This window comes from Apis dorsata, unplaced genomic scaffold (genome assembly GCF_000469605.1).
Source record: "Apis dorsata unplaced genomic scaffold, Apis dorsata 1.3 scaffold_265, whole genome shotgun sequence".
Classification (NCBI taxonomy): domain Eukaryota; kingdom Metazoa; phylum Arthropoda; class Insecta; order Hymenoptera; family Apidae; genus Apis; species Apis dorsata.
Genome location: NW_006263543.1, coordinates 1,136,919 through 1,155,902, shown reverse-complemented (window position 1 = coordinate 1,155,902; position 18,984 = coordinate 1,136,919). Strand labels below are relative to the sequence as shown.

General features: G+C 27.7%; 5 protein-coding genes across 7 annotated transcripts in view; 1 reads left to right on the top strand and 4 right to left on the bottom strand.

The window, feature by feature from the left end:
- The window catches only part of LOC102677109 (serine/threonine-protein phosphatase 2A 56 kDa regulatory subunit epsilon isoform), a 24,772-nt gene extending 17,646 nt beyond the window's left edge, over window positions 1–7,126 (bottom strand). Inside the window, exons 1-2 of the mRNA XM_006616513.2 lie at window positions 6,207–7,126; window positions 5,840–6,133 (exon numbers count right to left, since the gene is read on the bottom strand). Of these exons, the coding sequence (XP_006616576.1) occupies window positions 5,840–6,133; window position 6,207 (295 nt within the window). The 5' untranslated portion in view covers window positions 6,208–7,126. The remainder of the gene's footprint in view (window positions 1–5,839; window positions 6,134–6,206) is intronic.
- Window positions 7,127–7,747: 621 nt separating this feature from the next.
- LOC102676962 (JNK1/MAPK8-associated membrane protein) lies at window positions 7,748–9,274 on the top strand. The gene is made up of 4 exons (XM_006616512.2): window positions 7,748–8,523; window positions 8,603–8,772; window positions 8,873–8,949; window positions 9,051–9,274. The coding sequence occupies exons 1-4, from the start codon at window positions 8,051–8,053 to the stop codon at window positions 9,264–9,266; spliced, it is 936 nt and encodes a 311-aa protein (XP_006616575.1). The 5' UTR covers window positions 7,748–8,050; the 3' UTR covers window positions 9,267–9,274.
- Window positions 9,275–9,375: 101 nt separating this feature from the next.
- Window positions 9,376–13,164, bottom strand: LOC102676648 (neutral and basic amino acid transport protein rBAT-like). 2 transcript variants are annotated; one of them, XM_006616509.1, is made up of 10 exons: window positions 12,711–13,164; window positions 11,859–12,237; window positions 11,538–11,782; window positions 11,327–11,452; window positions 11,015–11,241; window positions 10,755–10,938; window positions 10,458–10,684; window positions 10,066–10,071; window positions 9,727–9,876; window positions 9,380–9,613 (listed from the first exon to the last, which is right to left on the bottom strand). In XM_006616509.1, exons 1-10 carry the CDS (start codon window positions 12,945–12,947, stop codon window positions 9,538–9,540), a joined length of 1,857 nt encoding a protein of 618 aa, XP_006616572.1. In that variant the 5' UTR covers window positions 12,948–13,164; the 3' UTR covers window positions 9,380–9,537. The 2 variants fall into 2 exon arrangements, with proteins under 2 accessions (XP_006616573.1, XP_006616572.1); XM_006616510.1 differs by lacking the exon at window positions 10,066–10,071 and having other exon boundaries at window positions 9,376–9,613.
- A 735-nt stretch (window positions 13,165–13,899) lies between these two features.
- Window positions 13,900–15,233, bottom strand: LOC102675870. Of its 2 annotated transcripts, XM_006616503.2 has the most exons (3): window positions 14,566–15,232; window positions 14,021–14,211; window positions 13,900–13,945 (listed from the first exon to the last, which is right to left on the bottom strand). In XM_006616503.2, the coding sequence occupies exons 1-3, from the start codon at window positions 14,861–14,863 to the stop codon at window positions 13,943–13,945; spliced, it is 492 nt and encodes a 163-aa protein (XP_006616566.1). In that variant the 5' UTR covers window positions 14,864–15,232; the 3' UTR covers window positions 13,900–13,942. The 2 variants fall into 2 exon arrangements, with proteins under 2 accessions (XP_006616566.1, XP_006616565.1); XM_006616502.2 differs by lacking the exon at window positions 13,900–13,945 and having other exon boundaries at window positions 13,980–14,211; window positions 14,566–15,233.
- Window positions 15,234–15,247: 14 nt separating this feature from the next.
- Window positions 15,248–18,945, bottom strand: LOC102676102 (maltase A3-like). The gene is made up of 9 exons (XM_006616504.2): window positions 18,566–18,945; window positions 17,745–17,924; window positions 17,523–17,677; window positions 17,315–17,449; window positions 16,996–17,192; window positions 16,715–16,910; window positions 16,184–16,638; window positions 15,980–16,120; window positions 15,248–15,891 (listed from the first exon to the last, which is right to left on the bottom strand). The coding sequence occupies exons 1-9, from the start codon at window positions 18,729–18,731 to the stop codon at window positions 15,660–15,662; spliced, it is 1,857 nt and encodes a 618-aa protein (XP_006616567.1). The 5' UTR covers window positions 18,732–18,945; the 3' UTR covers window positions 15,248–15,659.
- Window positions 18,946–18,984: the final 39 nt, after the last annotated feature.

The window sequence follows — 18,984 nt, the reverse complement described above, 5'->3', positions numbered from 1 at the left end:
AAAAAAAAAAAAAAGAATAAAGAAAAAAATATCGTAATAAATATGATGTATTCAAGTTTATTCGTTTCTAGAAGAGCTTAAAACTTGTCTTACGTATAATTCATGCTCGTAGATTTTAAAAATGATTTGTGTATTTTGGAAACAGGAACTGATATTTATTGCATTCTTATTTTCAATTTGTGATACAAGATACGCTTATATATATATTTAAGCGTGGCTTTATTACTTATCTCATACACGGAAACAAATATAATTGATCTTGAAGGCTTCTCATTGTTCTTTGTGCACCGTAAGCGTCATGGCATTTTCATATTGACAACTTCATTGCATTTCTCACATTTTTGTATTTGAATGAAAACTGCCTTTCATTATTCGTAAACAATATCATTTGTAAAATTCTTCTGCAACATTTGTCATCGATATAAATAAAAAAAAGGAAATAATAAAAAAAATAAAAAAACAAAAAAAATATAGTAAATATGTGGTAGAGAGGAGATAACAGGCAGCATGAAAAAACACGCCTACGATAATTAAAAGCTTAAATGCATCACTCAAATATGTGTTCAAATTATACCATACATCGTCTTTTTTTTTTTTATATCTATGCGATTCAAATGTTGCGCGTTACTAAATAAACAAAGGAGAAAAACAGAATAAAAGTGAGAGACAGGGGACAAAGAGAAAGAGGGAGCGAAGAGTCTGAAACAAGCAAATAAAATCCACGTTAAGACGTTAGGCAAACGAACCGCGTTTACGGTGTAAACGCAGCTTAACGATCGACGCCGTGCACGGAGCAAGCTCGCCCACTCTCATCGGCCGGAAAACTGCTTTATCATCCTCCTGCACCACGATGATCTTGACAGTGACCGTAGCGATCAATGGCGCCGTCAATTAGGCGAATCGCGTACTCGAATTTATGGCTCAGTGGACAACAATGTTTGAAAACGGCAAATCAGGCGTGATTCTGAAAATCTGTTAACCGTGATCTATCAATATTTTTTTGAATAATCCTTTCGTCCTATTTTGAATCTTCGTTCAAATATTTGATTTAACTGAAATTTTATTAAACGACTGATTGTTCACATGCAAATTATATTTGTTTTGTGTTGCGTAAAAGTGAGAACTCGTCATGAAGAATTATGTGGAAAGCTTGAACAAGATTTTATTGCGAACGTTTAAAAACAAGATTGACAAAATCGATATTAAGAAATATTTTTCAAAAATATAACATATTTTCCAAGAAACAAATTGAAATATTTATTTTTAGAAAAATCTTTTGAAAAAATTTGCTGAAAAATTTATAATAAGTAGACGCTTCGTTAACTATTGTAATCGAATTCTTTATTTCTTTGAAACTTATCGGGAAGAGCAAGTCTGTTTATAATAAAATTAATGTATGATTTTTATTTCGTCTGCACAAAGCGAGATTCGAAATCTTGATGATCGGAAACAAGATGGATCAATTTATTGCAAATCTACCGAACTAAATTGCATTGAAGAAAGTAGAATGAAAAATGACAAATGCTCATCGATAATCGTTAAATATAGTATTGTTTCAAATAAGTTTCGAAACATAAAAGTTTCATTGGTTTACTGAATGATGCAAACCGAGTTTCACCATGTGGAAGGAAGAAAGCGTAAACGTTAAATCGAACGGTTAGGTAGACAGGGCGTCAGAATCCGTGAGAACCCTCCTCTCTCCCCTCCCAGGAAACCGGAAGTATACGAAATTAGTCCAATTTTGTGCGCGACAAGTGGAAAAACGTTGGCCATTGGCGACTCCATTGCTGTTCTCGAGGGCACACGCGTGCCGCAACGAGAATCCGCTAGGTGACTCGCGTGTGTATTCATCGCTTGAACCCCGATTAGCCTGCTAGAGGGCCTAATAACAAGTAATACCCTAGTCGCGTCATCGAGCTTAAAGAGATTTCGCAACAGCTCGCGATTTCTTATGTGTTCTATTTGACTGTCTATTTGCTTGCTGATCTAACATCCTAATATCGGTGAATAAATTACAAACACCCACTATAGATATTGATTATATATCGTTTTCCAATCAGATATTTTCAGATAAAATGTTACGATCAACAGAATTGCAGAAAAAAATATCAGTTGAAATCAACGATAAACATTTATATGTACGTGACACGATGAAATGAAAAACGAATGGCGTGTTTTCTACTCGGCGATAAATCTGTGGCTTCTTATCTGTCAACAGAAGATTACCACGATCGTTTGGCGATGTTGTAACAGCCTGACAGTACGGAATGAACGGACATTGCTAGACATTTCTCCGATGAACGAATACATCACGTGATCTAAACATATGCGTTCTCCGAACGTCATTGCTTCGATTCATGACTTGTAGATACATTCAGCGTGATGTTTTTCAATTTAACTGAGATTTAGATGTTTTTATGTATATATTATTCATATACACGAATTTTAATTTAATATAATATAGTTGATGTATGAGCCAGACTATGTTTGTAAATAAATATATAAATACATATAAATCAATAAGCGAATCTATTTTCATTTCGTTGATTTGTCACGAGTTAAATTGAAAGACTTATACAATTCTTGACGCACAAAAAAATATTTACACAAAATAACTCGTAATTAAAATATAAAGGAACTTTTCTAAAGGTCATGTATTTTGATAGGTTTAGAAAGTTTATATAGGTTTAGAAAATTTATCAAGATTTTAATGAAAATCATCTCTATTTTTCGATCAATAAAAATTAATTTAATTTATCTAAAAATTTCGAGAACGAAAATATAATAAAAGTTTCCCTCTTATATGTCCAGGTATCTTAATGATTATAATTTTAAAATACTTCGGCTGTTGAACAACGCGAACTCGTAGGTAGACACATTGGCTGCACACCTACGTATTTCTAAATAAGTCTTATTCGTAGGTTGGTTGCAGTATAGAAGCAAAATTCATATCTTCTTCTATCTATTCGAAGATTATTATTTTGTATTATTATCTAAATTCGAATCTTTATTGACAGAGAAGAATACAATGTTTATATGATGACGAATCGAATATGTTTCTATTAATCTTTTTCGCAATATTACCTACATACAGCTATATATATCAATATTATGAATAAAACTATACTTTTCATTATTAACAAATATTTACAATGAATATATATCAACACTTCTAGGATATTCTTAAATATTGCAATCACTGGCAATTTCTCCTGAGTACATAATTTCCAAACACATTTGCCCGCTTTGGTCTTTGCCACAGACTCTATGCAGTATATAAATTCAGCATGAAACTGAACTATCTTACAATCTTACTGACAAAGTATTGCGATATAACACGTACTACATAGATAATTTTAATGATAGTACATATAACTTTAAATTAATAAAGATCATTTATTTGTTTTCCAAATAAATTAACCTTATTGATTATTAAATTATCTTTCTTCAGATAATTGTATGCATGTATTCTTTATTTTGATTTTTGTTCTTTAACCAAAAATTACTCTTCCGTGAAACATGTGATATCGCGTGTATCGATACGTAAACGCATAGCACGTACGCATACAACACTCGAGCGGAAAACACGTGCATATAGGTTATGTACGCGGCATGCAAGAAAGAGATGGTAAGAGAAACCGCGTAGAAGTAAAGAGATAGGAACAAGTGTAAAGAGGAGGAGAAAAGCAGAGAAGACAGTAAGCTAGTGAATGCGTAACAGAAAAGGAGAGACTATAAGGACTACTGCCGTTTTATTGGCAGAGGTGAACGACACTGCCTACTGCAAGGTGGATGCCTGTATTTCGCATAACCACTCGTCGTTGGAACGTGCCATGAGTTTATGGGTCACTACCTACTGTTTTCAAGCATCTTCTTACGAAAATAGTGTGAATTCGTTGAATTAAAATTATATCAACATTAATACATAAACACAATATAAATTATATCGATGAAAATTGTGAAAGTTTATTTTTCCTTTTTTATGTTTTATTAATCTGTATCTTTTACTTATAGAAAAAATCATTTTTGAAATAATATAATTTTGTCGTTTGCAACATTTCTAATAAACGCCGACATTTTAAAAGCTAACCTTTATGCTAAAATACACTTAACATGAATTTCCTAATGACTGATTTATGTTAATAATCGCATACATTTCATTTAATTAAAATATATATACGGATTTTTTTGAAATTATTTAAATGATACTTTCTGAAAATCAACAATTCATTCAATATATAACTTCCAATTGCAGAAGATAATAAGCTTGTACAGGTTATGTAAGAGTAATTTGAAGGACGAACAGCAGGGGAACGGCCTAATCAACAAGAGTAGAGTCAGAATTTGTGATTAATTTTGTAGTTAACATTATAATTTTGTATAATAATTTGATGAAATAAAATCTCAAATAGAATAATATATAAAAAATACATGATGATACTCACATGAGTGTTAATTTATAAATTTTAATTTTCAATTCATATAAAATAATATAAAGTTATGCTATGCACGATAATATCAACATTTCTAATTGAAGTTTCCTAGAATTCACTATTGTATGATATAAAATTTTTCTATCTTTTGTGACTATCGACAGTACACGAAATTTATATTGCAGGAAAATCGGTCGAGTAACGTGAACTGACCTCTGCTTTGCCGCTCCTCATCGATTTTCTGAACATACGTCAATACGAAGTACGCCAGACAAGTATTCACAGAATTAAATGCTATTACTTTTTAAATATTCGATAAATAAAGATTTCTATCATCTTATATATAGTAATTATATTAAATGTTTAAGAAATAAAAATATTTTTAACAAATGTGCTTATCACTAAATATTTTGAGGTTAACTACAGCAATTTCATATTATCTTTACATGGAACAATAATATATAATTACTAAAAAAACAATATTAAATTTGCATTATTTAATGTTTTATCTAACACTATATTAATATTATATCAATCATATCATTTATTTTTAATATATTTACAAAATTTATACTAAAAAAAGAATTTAATTATTTCAATATGCAAAAATGTGATACTTTGTAATTGTTTAATCATGCAATTAATAGAAATAATAAGGATCAAATAAAAAATAAATAAAATAGAATATTGAATATTGAAATCATTAATTATATTCATTTATAATTATAATTATAATATTTTTATTTATCATAAGAAAATATAATTTATTTATATATTGATTGCTCAATATTAAAAATTATAATAAAATATTTTGTCAATTGTATAATTGCTTGATATCAAAAATATTTGATTTTCACATATAATGTATAAATTAAAATCTATTTTCATAATAATGAGAAGATTTAAGAAAATATATATATATAATATATATGATATATTAAAGATATAAAATGACAAGTTCTAAGAATACATAACTTGCATTTTCAATTTCCAATATCATTGAAGATAGATTCGTTTGATTGTAGCACAGAAAGTTTATATTAAATTAAGCAGACGTATTTATATTATTATGTAATATCATTTATATATAAATATTATAGTATTATATCTCACACTAATCATAATGTGAAAGATAATAATTGAAACTATAAATATATTAACTTTTTTGCTTTTCATTGTAAACATAATTATGTATGTATCTTTTATATCTTTAAATCTTAATAGATGATATAAAGCGAATAGCTTATCCTTTACTTATAAATATTATTTAAATAGATCATGATGAAAAAAAATATGAATACATTTATTAGTTCTCATTCATGAATCTTATCAATATATCTTTGTCACATGTGATTATGAAAATGTGAAGATTATATAAAAAAATAAAGTATAAGATCACAACTAACCTTTGAGCTGTGGTAACTGCTGAAGTTCAACATCTTGAGAGTTACGATAACGAGATGAACCCTGTGATTTCTTGGATTTCTTCTTAAGAGATCTCTTGGCAAAGGGATCTATCCGGTCCACAAAAGTCGCTGACGACATGTTGGGATTAGCAGAGGCACTGTAAGAACTGGAGGGAAGTGGAACGCTGGAGGCACTTTCGTGCCTCGGCTGCACTTTTTCGGCGTTGGACGCGACTAAAGAAGATTGCATCCACCCCGAGGAGGTCGCATTCCGTGTCGAGGAAGATGAACTCACTACACACACAAGGATAAAGCAACACTACACGATTACCAAGCGCACGTGGTGTACCTGAACACGGTAACCTACTGGTTCAGACGTTCCTGAAGTAGAGAGGGGTGAAAATTGATAGTAGTGCGTGCATAGCACGAGTTTTTCCGCGTAACAGAGCAACGTGTTAATCGACAAGGTTTGTCAATCGAAGAGATCCATTAAGTTCACAGTTCAATTAAAATTCAATGAAGAATTGTTAGCTCGTTTTTGTATCGGTTGAGAAAAGGGGCGCGATCGCTTGTTAGGCGTTGTCACACGCGAACGCACGCCCCGTCGTACGTCGAATCTCCCACCTACACCGTGCAACACAGAAGCGGCACCGTGTCTTTTCTCGATCGTATGTGGATTACGCGTTACCTGAAACCACGACCGATGATTTGGTCTATGGTTCAGTTCTTCGGCTTTTGCCGTTCAAACGAATATTTGATTCACGGTGCCGGAGACCGTGAACGGCTGGCAGGCTTACCGTACCGTGCCTGCGTGTCGGGTACCAAATCGCGAAAGAAGCACCGTTACGAAATAGCTTGTAGCTCGTCTACAAGCGGTTTTTCGTCGCGCGAAATCTATCTTCCACAAAATTATCTTCCTTCCGCACGCGGTAGCCACACTCCGCTCGCGCAGCTAAACGCACACACTCACTTAAACGTTGCGATGGGGGACACTGAGGCTCGAACAGCACTCGGCCGCCATCAGCTGCTCGGACCGACGAGCTTCTTTCATTTTTGCCGGAACGACCGACAGACCGTCAGGCGCTAAGTCCTGCCGAGACGTCTTCCAACATCGTACGTTTTATTACGCGCACACAAGTTACTACAATTTCGGCATCTACCGCACGTAAAATTTAAATTAAAAAGAAAAAAGGATCCTTGCACCGTCGCCCTCTTCACTTATTGAAAACCCGTCAAGAGGTGCCTTGTGTGCCTGAAAATAGTAATGTGCACTCGACAATCATCGGCCGGAGATTCCCGATCAAACACGAATACCAGCGAATATCCTAGATTGCGCCACTTTACGAATCTTTACCGTTTTGCCATAGCACTATTGCTTTTTCTTACTAGGAACATTTAAATTTGCAATTAAATAACTACATTATTAACATCATTTAAAACTATTGGTTAAAAATTATATTCCTTTTTAATGTTTTTGATTGATGTTTATTATCTATATTGATAATTCGTTATTAATTGCTTTCGTTTCTATGAACGTAGCTTAATATAACTAACAATATATTTTATAGTTGGTACTTTTATGTTAGAAAAATATGTTAGAAAAATAATTTATAAATTTGTTTCTAAAATCTTTTGATGCATTGTTACATTATATATTAATTTATATTTATAATATATATATATAATATCTGTATATATATATATGTATATGTAAAGTTATATTTTATATATTATATATTTTTATTTATTTCATAATTTTAATATTTTTTTTAAATTATTTGCACTTACATAAAGTCATTTTCTTATTTTATATATTATGTTTGTTGTTATATTTTGTATTAATATATATTTGTTATTACGATCCATAATGTTGTGTACATAATTGACAAATATCGTTACATACTTCATAGTTTACAAACTTTTATAAGTATCATAACACATTGTTAAATTTTAAAAACAAAGTGCTTTCTTAAAAATAGTGCACTTTTATTATTCAAAATAATAAATTTTGAAATTGACTAAATAAGATTAGATTATTATGTCATTATATTATATGGAATATAATTTATTATATTCGATATTTAACCTTTAAATATTTATATTATGTTGTTAAAGATAAAGTGTGTTTATTAATGTATATTTTGAAATTTAAAAAAACGCGTTATAAATTTCAAAAATATTAATAAATATTGTTTTTTCATCTAATTCTTCATGTGCTCTATACCAAAATCAAATGCTTTAAATTTGTTTACTCGATGTCCTGGGTTATATTGTGGAAGAGAATTATTATCAGATGGGAATTGGAGTGATTGTGGTGCATGTCCTCGAGGATTTAGAGCAAATGCCTCTTCAATATGTGTACCCTGTGATGATGAACCAATGCTTTATGATTGGCTTTATCTAGGATTTATGGCATTAGTAGCATTGGTACTACATTGGTTTTGTATTGATATGGTATCTAACCAGCGTAATATACCTAAGAAAGTGATTGCATTACATTTGTCTGCTTTACTGGAAGTTGTTTCTGCATCTCTAATTACTTTACAATTGACAGATCCTGTAGGTAGTTTTAAAGTTAGATCATGTAGAGCTATGAAACTTTCAGATTGGTATACATTATTACATAATCCTAGTCCAAATTATGAAGAAACTTTACATTGTACACAAGAAGCTGTTTATCCTTTGTTAGTAATTTTTTAATCAATTTATTTAACTTTATTCAATTTGAAAAATTAAATAATCATGTAATTATTCAATTCTTAGGTACACTATGGTGTTCATTTTTTATGCTTTAGGAACAGCTATTATGTTAATAATAAGACCAATTGTATCCAAGAAATTTTTACCAAGGCAAGGAAAATTTTCAATTTACGCTGCTCTTTATTTTTATCCTATTTTAGCATTATTACATGCAGTTGGTGGTGGTCTTATATGTAAGTAAAACAATTTAAAAAATTATATATTTTTACAAATTATTTAATTATTATTACAAAAATTATGTATCTCTATATTTTTAACAATTGTTTTTTTCAGATTATTCATTTCCATATATAACTATAATATTATCTGTATTATCTAATGCAGCACATTTTTCACTTAAATTAAATCAGGTAATATTTTTTTTTTTTATTATTTACATTTAACTATATTTTTAAATATTTAGTATAATATAATTCATGTTTTTATTATTAATTTTTATCTTTTTTTTCAGTCAATGAAAGCATTGTTATTAAGTTGTGTATCAGATATGAAAAATGCAATAGTCATTTTAGGTCACTGGCTTTTATATGGATATGGATTAATGGCTGCAGCAACTTTTCGTGGTTTTGGTATTCATCCAGCAATGCTTGCTTTAGTTCCTTTACCTGCATTGTTTTATATTCTTACAGCAAGATTTACAGACCCACATAAACTTCATATTGAATAAATATATATAATATATAATAATATATATTGTGAAACTGTTTATTGTTGATTTGATCATGACTAAAAAAAAATTCTTTTCTTAAATAACAAATGATGGGTTAATTATAGAATTTCTATATTTTTTTTCATATTTAATTAAATCATGCATATTTAATGATATTATTCATAAAAGCAGTACATAATTATTTATAATAAATATTATAATATATAATAGTATAAAGATAATAAGCATGAGATTATTATTAATCAATTATAAGTTTTTTATCTCATAATTAATTTTTTGGAACAAATGTTAAAACAATTGTACTCTTGGCTGATATAGGAACCTTATTAGAAGGTAATTTTGTTCTGTAAAGGAAAAGATTTTATTAAAATTTATATATATATATAATAAAATAATTTTTTAATGTCTTATAAATAAATAAAAAATAAAATAAATAACAATTATGAAATAATATTACCTTATTGTTTCGCCATCTTGCACATAATTAGGACTATATGCAATTATACTAACTTCTTCAGAAATCTGTGGTATTATAGAGAAATCCACGACAGTAGGTTCTTCTGCCGATTGATACGCTACTAAGTAACCAGGATTGCCGCTCTTTAACCTAAATAATATTTATTTAAATCAATATTTTTATGTACATAATAAGAAAGAATGATTGAGAGAATTGATCAATTTTCAAAAATGAATGATAAATTAATATTTTATTATTTGTTAGTAAAATCATTAATATTTGAAATTTTATTACTTTTACAGAAAACAGGTTTCATGCTATATGTTAGTAAGAACTCACCAACTTCTGCGTTGCATAGAAGGAAGCGTGGAACAGGGTAAATTGATCTTTGGTTAGTAAATTACACAGTACATTTGTGTCAATAATGTGAGATATATAATAGTATTTGAATTGTTTGAAGATTAAGTATACTATTAAAGCATAACTAAGATAATTATTTAGCATAATAGTAATTGTGATTGAACTCTTTTTGACATAAATAAATATTTTAATTACTTAATTTTATTTCTAAAAGATATATTTTAAAGATTTTATCAATTTTTTAATATTGTTTCCTTTATTATTATTGTTGTTGTTGTTGTTATAAGATTATAAAGATATATTATTCAGATTTAATGTATGAATGAAAAAAAATATTATCAATATTAAAAGAAAGAAAATATTTATATTACCTTGTGTATACAAATACACTTCCATTAATAGTTTTGAATAGTGTGTCTCCATAAAGGAATGTTAAGCTTTCTCGTGCTTTAGATAAAGTTGCAAAAGCATCTTTTGCAGATAAAGTATCATTCAATTTTAACACAGGTGTTCCAGGTAAAAGTAATATCATAAGTGTTAAACTGTCTGCTATATCTGCAGGCATTCTTTCTCTCAAACTATGTTTTTTGCCGTTGATCTAATAAATAATATAATATATACAATATGTAATATAATATAAATTTTATGAATATTTCAAATTAACTTACATCCCAAGCAGGCCAAGAAGTGAAATTAAGCCAATGAGAAATACCACGTTGTAAAGTTGTGGCATTTATACTGCTATCTGCAGTTGTAAGGAATAATGAATTTTGTGGGATATCAATTAGTCTTTTTTTTTCATTATAAACTTCAAGCATGTCAGTACCAATATCATCTTGAAGAGCAAAAAATCTGGAAAAATTTTTGTTTGAAACAAAATTATATATATTTATATATATAATATATAGTATCATGAAGGATAACTAACCCTTTATTTTCTGTTTCATTATAAATTCTTTCTTGCCATTTTGTTAAGATATCGACATTTTCTGGACGATCTCTTGTATAAGCATGTACTAAAGAATTATAGTTATCTGCTTCAGTAGGTATAACACTTCTGAATTCATCATGAAGATTTGGATCTTCAATTAAGTATTGAATATTAGCTAAACGAAATCCACTTATTCCTAATTTTATCCAATGACTTAAAATATCCTAAGAATTAATTGAAATGAAATATTATTAAATATATTTTTTGTATTTAATATAATATAAAAAAAAGAATAGAAAAATAATTTACAGAAAATTCTGCTACTACTGTAGGATTATTATAATTTAATTCAGGTTGTGTTTTATTGAATTGATGAAAATAATATTGTGCTCTTTGTTCATTCCATTCCCATGCTGATCCTCCATATACACTTAGCTAAAAGAATTTATATAATAATATATATATAATAGAATGTACTTTTTAATACAAATTAATTACAGTTCGAAAAATTATAACTAACCCAATTATTAGGTGGATTACGTTTTCCATCAGATGTTATCTTTGCATCAGCCCAAACATAATAAGATGAGAATGGTTCTTCTCTTTCAATAGAACGTTTAAACCAAGGATGTTCAATTGATGTATGACTTGGATCTAATTCTAAAATAATATATTGTTCTCTATCTTTTGCAGCTTTTATAAGAGCTTCCAAATCACTTAGAGTTCCTAATTCTGGTTTAATGTTTTTGAAATCTTCTGTTCCTCCTATTTTTTAAAATATCATATGTTATCTATCATTTATATTATGATAAATTATATATGATAAAAATTATATATGTACCTGTTAAACTTTCTTTAACTATGGAAGCAAGAGAAATTGCATCTATGTTCTGCTCTTTCAATATATTTAACAAAGATTCTACACCTTTTAAATCATGAGTATTTGTCTCAACAGGATCTAATTGGACAATAGAACTTCTCTCCCACCATTCTTTAGGTTTTGGTGCTGTACATTTTGGAGCCATTACCACAATAGCTATAGCACCAGCCAGCATAGCTACCCAAAGTAACCAAAAAGTAACAAATAAGAACCACCTTAATCGAATCCAAAATGGATCATTAGCAAATTTCATTAATTCTTCTTTTCCCATTCCGGACAGAGCTTGCTTAACTGTTTCAATATCAATTTTAGTATCTCCATTTTCAGAAATAAATTTTACCTATTTGAAATAATAATATATTATGTAAGAAATTAATAAATTTGATATGCAATAAATCATGGTTATTTTCCGAATTTTTTTATTCTAACTTTACTTTCTAGTTTTTGTACAATATCTATATAAGATGATGTAATAATAAAAAATATTTAGTTTCAAATAATAAATTCAGAATATTATAAAATATGGAATACATGAAATACGTGAAAAAAGATTAGAAAGTAATTTAAAATTCGAAAGCAAATTGATTATTTCTTATTATTGAACAAAAGAAATGATGAATAAATAAAATTAAAAATTAATGTAAAAAAAAAAAATATCAATTATTCTTGTACGAAACAAAAATAATAACGATAATAATAAAAAAGAGAAAAATAATTTTTTAATTATAATTATTTAATTATATGAAAATGGTACATTTTATTATTGATCGTGTAAAGATAAGACATCTTTCAAGAATATATTTATGAACATACCTCAGTCGTATCTTTTATAGGAGAAATTTTACTCTCATCCTTGAGCATTTTTTCGTGGACCCCATCATCAATCTCGTTTTCATTATTTGGTTTTCCCATTGTAATATTTTCTACTTTGTCTTGTCTAACGGTATCGTCGTCCGGTAACGCCTTGTATGTAGCGGTGGCGACAACTGCCGTTTCTTTCGCGTTCCCATTCGCTTCGACACTATCTAAATTCAACCTCCCACTCTCCATTATGATTATCGAACAAAACCAAGGTCGTGCTTGAATTATCTTATATGATGGGGATATGCGAAAATTCTTTTTTTTTAATGAACTTCTGATGAATCTTACGCACCCTGAGCTTCAAGAATGACTGAACAAACGCGTTTTAAGCCATGAAGATGTCTGGCTGGTTCTTATTCTCTTTTTGTCACTACACCTATTTACTTTACTACTACAAACATAAGGAACAAAGTAAAATCAGGGACGGCTATCCTTGGACCAAAATATTATAATTTCATAATTTTAAAATAAATAGTATTGAAATTTATAATACATTATAAAAATTAAAAAATATTTATAATTTTTTTGATATATTAAATAAATAATTTTTATTCAAATAAAAGTAGATAATTATATTAATTTGATAAAGATTTATATTTTCATATTGCATTAAAATATTTTGATAAATATTTTGATAAAAATTAAAAAAAAAAGAATAGATAATTTAAAAAATATTTTAAAAAATTTAAAATTAAAAATATTATTTTATATATAAAATTATTAAAAAAATTGTTGGAAATAATCGTTTTATATGGGGTTCTGTATTTCTATAGTCCAGTACTGATGTAAAGTCTCCCCTTTCGATTCAATGATTCCATCGACGAATAGAATACTTGCACGAAAGAACAGTGTAGAAGGTATATACATATGTGTGTGTGTGTGTGTGTGTATCTGTGTGTCTGTGTGTAATACTTATCGACATAATTTGTTTTTATTGGATATTTCGAAATTACAATTGAAAAATATTTAAAGATATTATTTTGGAAATATTCTATATCTTTTTACAATTTTATTTAACAGTAGTTCTATCTAAAATAAAGAACTAAATGATTATCTTATATCCTGTTAATAATACAAAAAATATACTATCATTATAAATCGATATATCGATTTTTTATTTATCGATTTATTCAGAAAGATTGGAAATAGGATTGTATATTATATTAATTCAAATTTTGGAAAGTTTACTGAAACAATATAAATTAAAATAATTATAAAACATGAAAGTAAAGATGAATAAAATTTATTATTTAAATACTTACTGTATTTGTTACATTTACAATAACTATATCCTCGGTATTGTGACATATTTTTGAAATGAAGCAGCAATGAGATAAAATGGATATAATAATTACTACTATTAACATTGCCCATAAAAACCAAAATATGCAGAGACGAATATTCATACATATTGGATCAATTGTATAATATTTAAAATTATCGCTCACTAATTCTGGAAAAAAGATTTTCTTTATATGCATTTAAACAAATATTTTTTTATTTTGTTATTCTTTAAATTTAAATTTTAATTCATCAACAATTTAATATATTTTTAATTATGATTTATATACGTACATTTTAATTTACGTTTTTAAATTGTACGCATAAATTATTATATATAATTTCGATCGATCGAATCTAGATTCAATATTTTAATTTACGAACTTCCGTTTTCGAATTGCACACGATATATGAATGCGCGAGCATATATGTTATGATTGGTTGAATTTAAATTTGAGATTTCATTCAAATATCGTTCTCTTACTGTACGCGTACTTTATACGTTTTGTATATAGTGATATCAAACCTGTGTCTTTTTTCTGTTTGGATCCGCCAAATTGTACAGCCTCATAAATCGATTTGTCACAAAAAAGGTGAGTAGTTTCTGCAGATCCCATTGTTTTGTATTCCTTTTCGTATTCTTCGTATTTTTCACTATTGTAACCAATGATTAGTAAATTTCTTGAAATATCGTTTTTTCCTTCGCACGTTCGTTTGCTTTCCGATTCGATAAAAATATTTGTGTTTACACTACTTAAATACGATTTAGGCTGACTATTAATGATTGGTATTACAAAACCAGACAATGAAGACGAATACGACATTTCTGTCCGTGATAAATATAGACATGAATAGATAGCAATTGAATGATAGATAGCAGTGAAATTTCTTTTGCTGCCCCTATTATTGTTTGTCTTTTGTGCTTATCTTATGAGAGATACATTTATTGAATGTATTTGCGTTTATTTAAACCCTGTTATTCTGATTAAAAAGGAATCTGTATATAAACGATAAACTGAATGACATAAATGTGATATTTTAAATTATAATGCACTATCTATAATCACAAATTCAATGAGGGATATATTCTTACTGTTTACGAGGCAACGAACTGTTTAAAATTTTTATTTTGCCTTACTTCACATTCATTTGCATTTCAAACAAATCGATAATACTTATATCGTTATTAAATATATAATTATACCAATGAAAATAAGATTTATTTTTTATTATAATTTATAATTTATAATTTTAAATACAACTCTGATTTATAAATGACATATGTCATTATAAATACATACATCATTACCTGAGACCACATTGCTTAGTTTATTATGAGTCACTCAATTCATTGATTGCTTTGTGAACATACTTGAATAGTACTTGTACTATTATTAATATAAATTATAGTAATACTTCAGAACCAGAATATTAATATCTGAGGTTGATGCCTCTGTTATCAAAAATAAACTTCATATCTATAAGATATATTTAACGTATATAAAATGGGATGGATTAAACATATATTCGTTACTTTTGTATTTATAAGCTCTTATTAATACTTTAATTTTTTATTTAAATACTTTTAGTTTAACTATTTTTTATTCTATAAAATTTGACTTAATAAAATGATGAAAAGTTAAATAATAATGTTACTGCAATACTTATACTTGTTATTATATGTATTGATGAACAAATAGTAGCTGAATTTTTTTTAGTTGTCGTCGATATAGAAGTTGTAGTTGTTTCAGTTGTATTATTTCCTTCAGATGTATTACAATTGCATGTGTCAGCTTTTAGTACTAATGCCGCATTTGCTGTGAGTATAATGTTTTTTGGTGAAATAGTTGCTCTAATAAATAAATTATTCAATTATCTTTGTGAATACTTAACAAAAAATAATTTTTTATGATACTGATGATATAAGAGATAACGCTTACGTATTGTGAACAGCATTACTAGAAGCGATAATAATATCCAAAGAATCTTCAAAATTCGGATATAATGACATTAAATTAACCGTTTCATATCGTAGTCCCAAATTAATAACAATAAAATATGTAGGATTATTTTCTAAAGATCTAATAGAAAATAAAATTAAATATTTATTGAATATTTATTGAATATATTTATACATTACATACCTTTTAAAAATAAATATGCGACCATCATTTAAGGTTGCAAATTCATAATCTCCATGAGTAAATACTTTATCTTTCCTAAGAGCAGCAAGTAATTTATATGTGTTCAAATTGCTATGTGATTTATATTGCTGAGCTTCAACATTCCTTTCTATATAATCTGGATGAAGAGGAAGATATGTAGTCTTATTAGACGAAAATCCTGCTGAGATATTAAAGTTCCATTGCATTGGTGTCCTTGCAGGATCTCTGGAATAACTTGCATATGTTTCCTTCGTCCTCGAACAACCCATAGGATCGATTGTTTCATTCCATAACATTTTTCTATCTAACATAGCAATCTCTTCTCCATAATAAGTATATGCTTGACCAGGTAACAGTAGATTAAGCATATGAAGTCCATCTACGCGATTTAATCCGATCCTTGAGGCTGCTCTTGAATTATCATGATTGGAAAGCTAAAATTATACAGATCATTTTCTTAAATTCTAAATAAATAGTGAAAAATTATTATTACAATATATGCATTTTTACCACCCAATTTGTGCTTGCTTTGTTAGGAATTTTTTTAAGCCAATTTTCCAAAACATTTTTAATATGGTCAGCAGTACTTGTATTATGAACTGAAGTAATCAATTGAAAATTAAAAGGTGGAATTCCATTGTGTGTTAAATTACCATAAAGTGATATCAACACTTCATCAGAGTCATAAGATTCAGCAATCAATAATCTGAAAATAATTACAGCAATTTAATATGAAGATAGAATATGAAGATCATGAATTAAAATAAGACTTTTAATATTTCTATACATACTTTGAAGTTGCATTATTTTTTTTTACCCAATCATCAATATATGAGCGAAACTTATATACAAGAGCAGTGTTTTCTGGTAGTCCAGATGTTCCATTTCCTTTAAATTCATTTTTTAAATCTATATCTTCATAGAAATATGACACTGCACTGATTCGAAAACCATCAACATTTTTTTTTAACCAAAAGTTGAAAACATTCTAAGATAAGAAAATAAAATGTATATATATAAATATATATAAATTATGTATTTATTTATTATATATATAATAAATATATATAAAATTTATTTATTTATGTTATCATAATGCAAATATTTTACCAGTAATTCTTGCAATACATTTTTATTTCTTAAATTCAAATCAGGTTGGGATTTATGAAATTTATGATAATACCACTGCTTTCTGCTATCGTGCCATGTCCATGCAGATCCCTCTTCATCATTATAAGTGCTTACCTAAATTAAAAATAATATTAATTTATCAGATATTAATTTCTCAAAATTATTTAAATAATTATTAAAAAGTTACCCAATTATTAGGAGGAATTTTTTTGTTTCCATCTGTAAATCCATTTGCCCAAATGTAATAGTCATTATAAGGTTTAATATTTTGACTTGACAGTAAAAACCATTTATGTTGATCGCTTGAATGATTTGGTACTATATCTAAAATCACCTTCAGATCTAAAACATTTTATTTTGTAAAAAAAAATTGATGTTTACATTAGATAAATAAATTATTGAGACATACCACGATTATGTGCTTCTCTTATAAGCTCATCAAAATCCTGAAGATTACCAAACAAAGGATGAATGTCAGTATAATTAGAAATATCGTATCCAGAATCTATAAGTGGTGATGAATAAATAGGGTTCAACCAAATTGCATCGATTCCAAGATCTTTTAGATAATCGAGACGATTTATGATACCTGTATGATACATTAGAAATTTATTTAAATTATATTTTTTTATAATATATTAAATACTTTTATTTATATTGAATACTTGCTATTTTTATAAATCATAAAATATTTATTTCTTCATATATTTTTCGTTCATGTTTCAAAAATGTTAAAATCATAGCATTATATTCTTCATAATAATTTCTAGATCAATGAATAAAATAATTATTTCCATCGTATGATAACATAAGAATTTTATCTATGATATATGAAAAATTTGAACTTCAGTTGGTACATATCATACATGACCAACGAATGATAATCAAGACCTACCCTAACACAACCCCGTGAGATTAATATTTCGCGCATTTAACGTTTATAATATGTTTGCTATATAATTTTCAAGAATAAATTTATGATAAATATCATAAAATCACTGTATTATATGTATATATATATATATATATATATATATATACTATTATATTTAAGTATAGACAATGAACGTTTTTATAAGAAATTATTTAGAATTTATTTCAAACAAATCTTTGTGCACTTTCATATGCACTCGCAATGAATTATTATCAAATATCATATTTTTTAATTAATTCGAAATCTCGATATTTACAACACATTAACACATCTATAAATTTATATTTATAACGTACCTTTTAAATCACCCTCGCCATTTCCATCGCTGTCTTGAAATCCCCTCGGCCAAATTTGATAAATCAAAGCGGTTTCCCACCATTGCTTGTCGACCAATTTGGAATTGCTCGATCCCATAAAAAGAATAATCAGAATTAATCGTAGAACAATATAGTAGTAATCCATTTCGTCAATTGTCGTTGAAATTTCGATTCATGATCCGCAATTCCCCCTATTATATATATTTTTGGCAGAAACCAGGTTATCGCTTTATCTATCACTATCAGAATGATTCCTACGCCCTTATCGCTCTTATTCCTTGTTTTATATAAGCTGTGACCGCGTCATTATTTACGTGTTACAAATATACCGAAATATTCCTTTAATCCCTATGACGAGTCATGAGCCATCGCGATAAATTTTTATTTGAGCAGTGAAA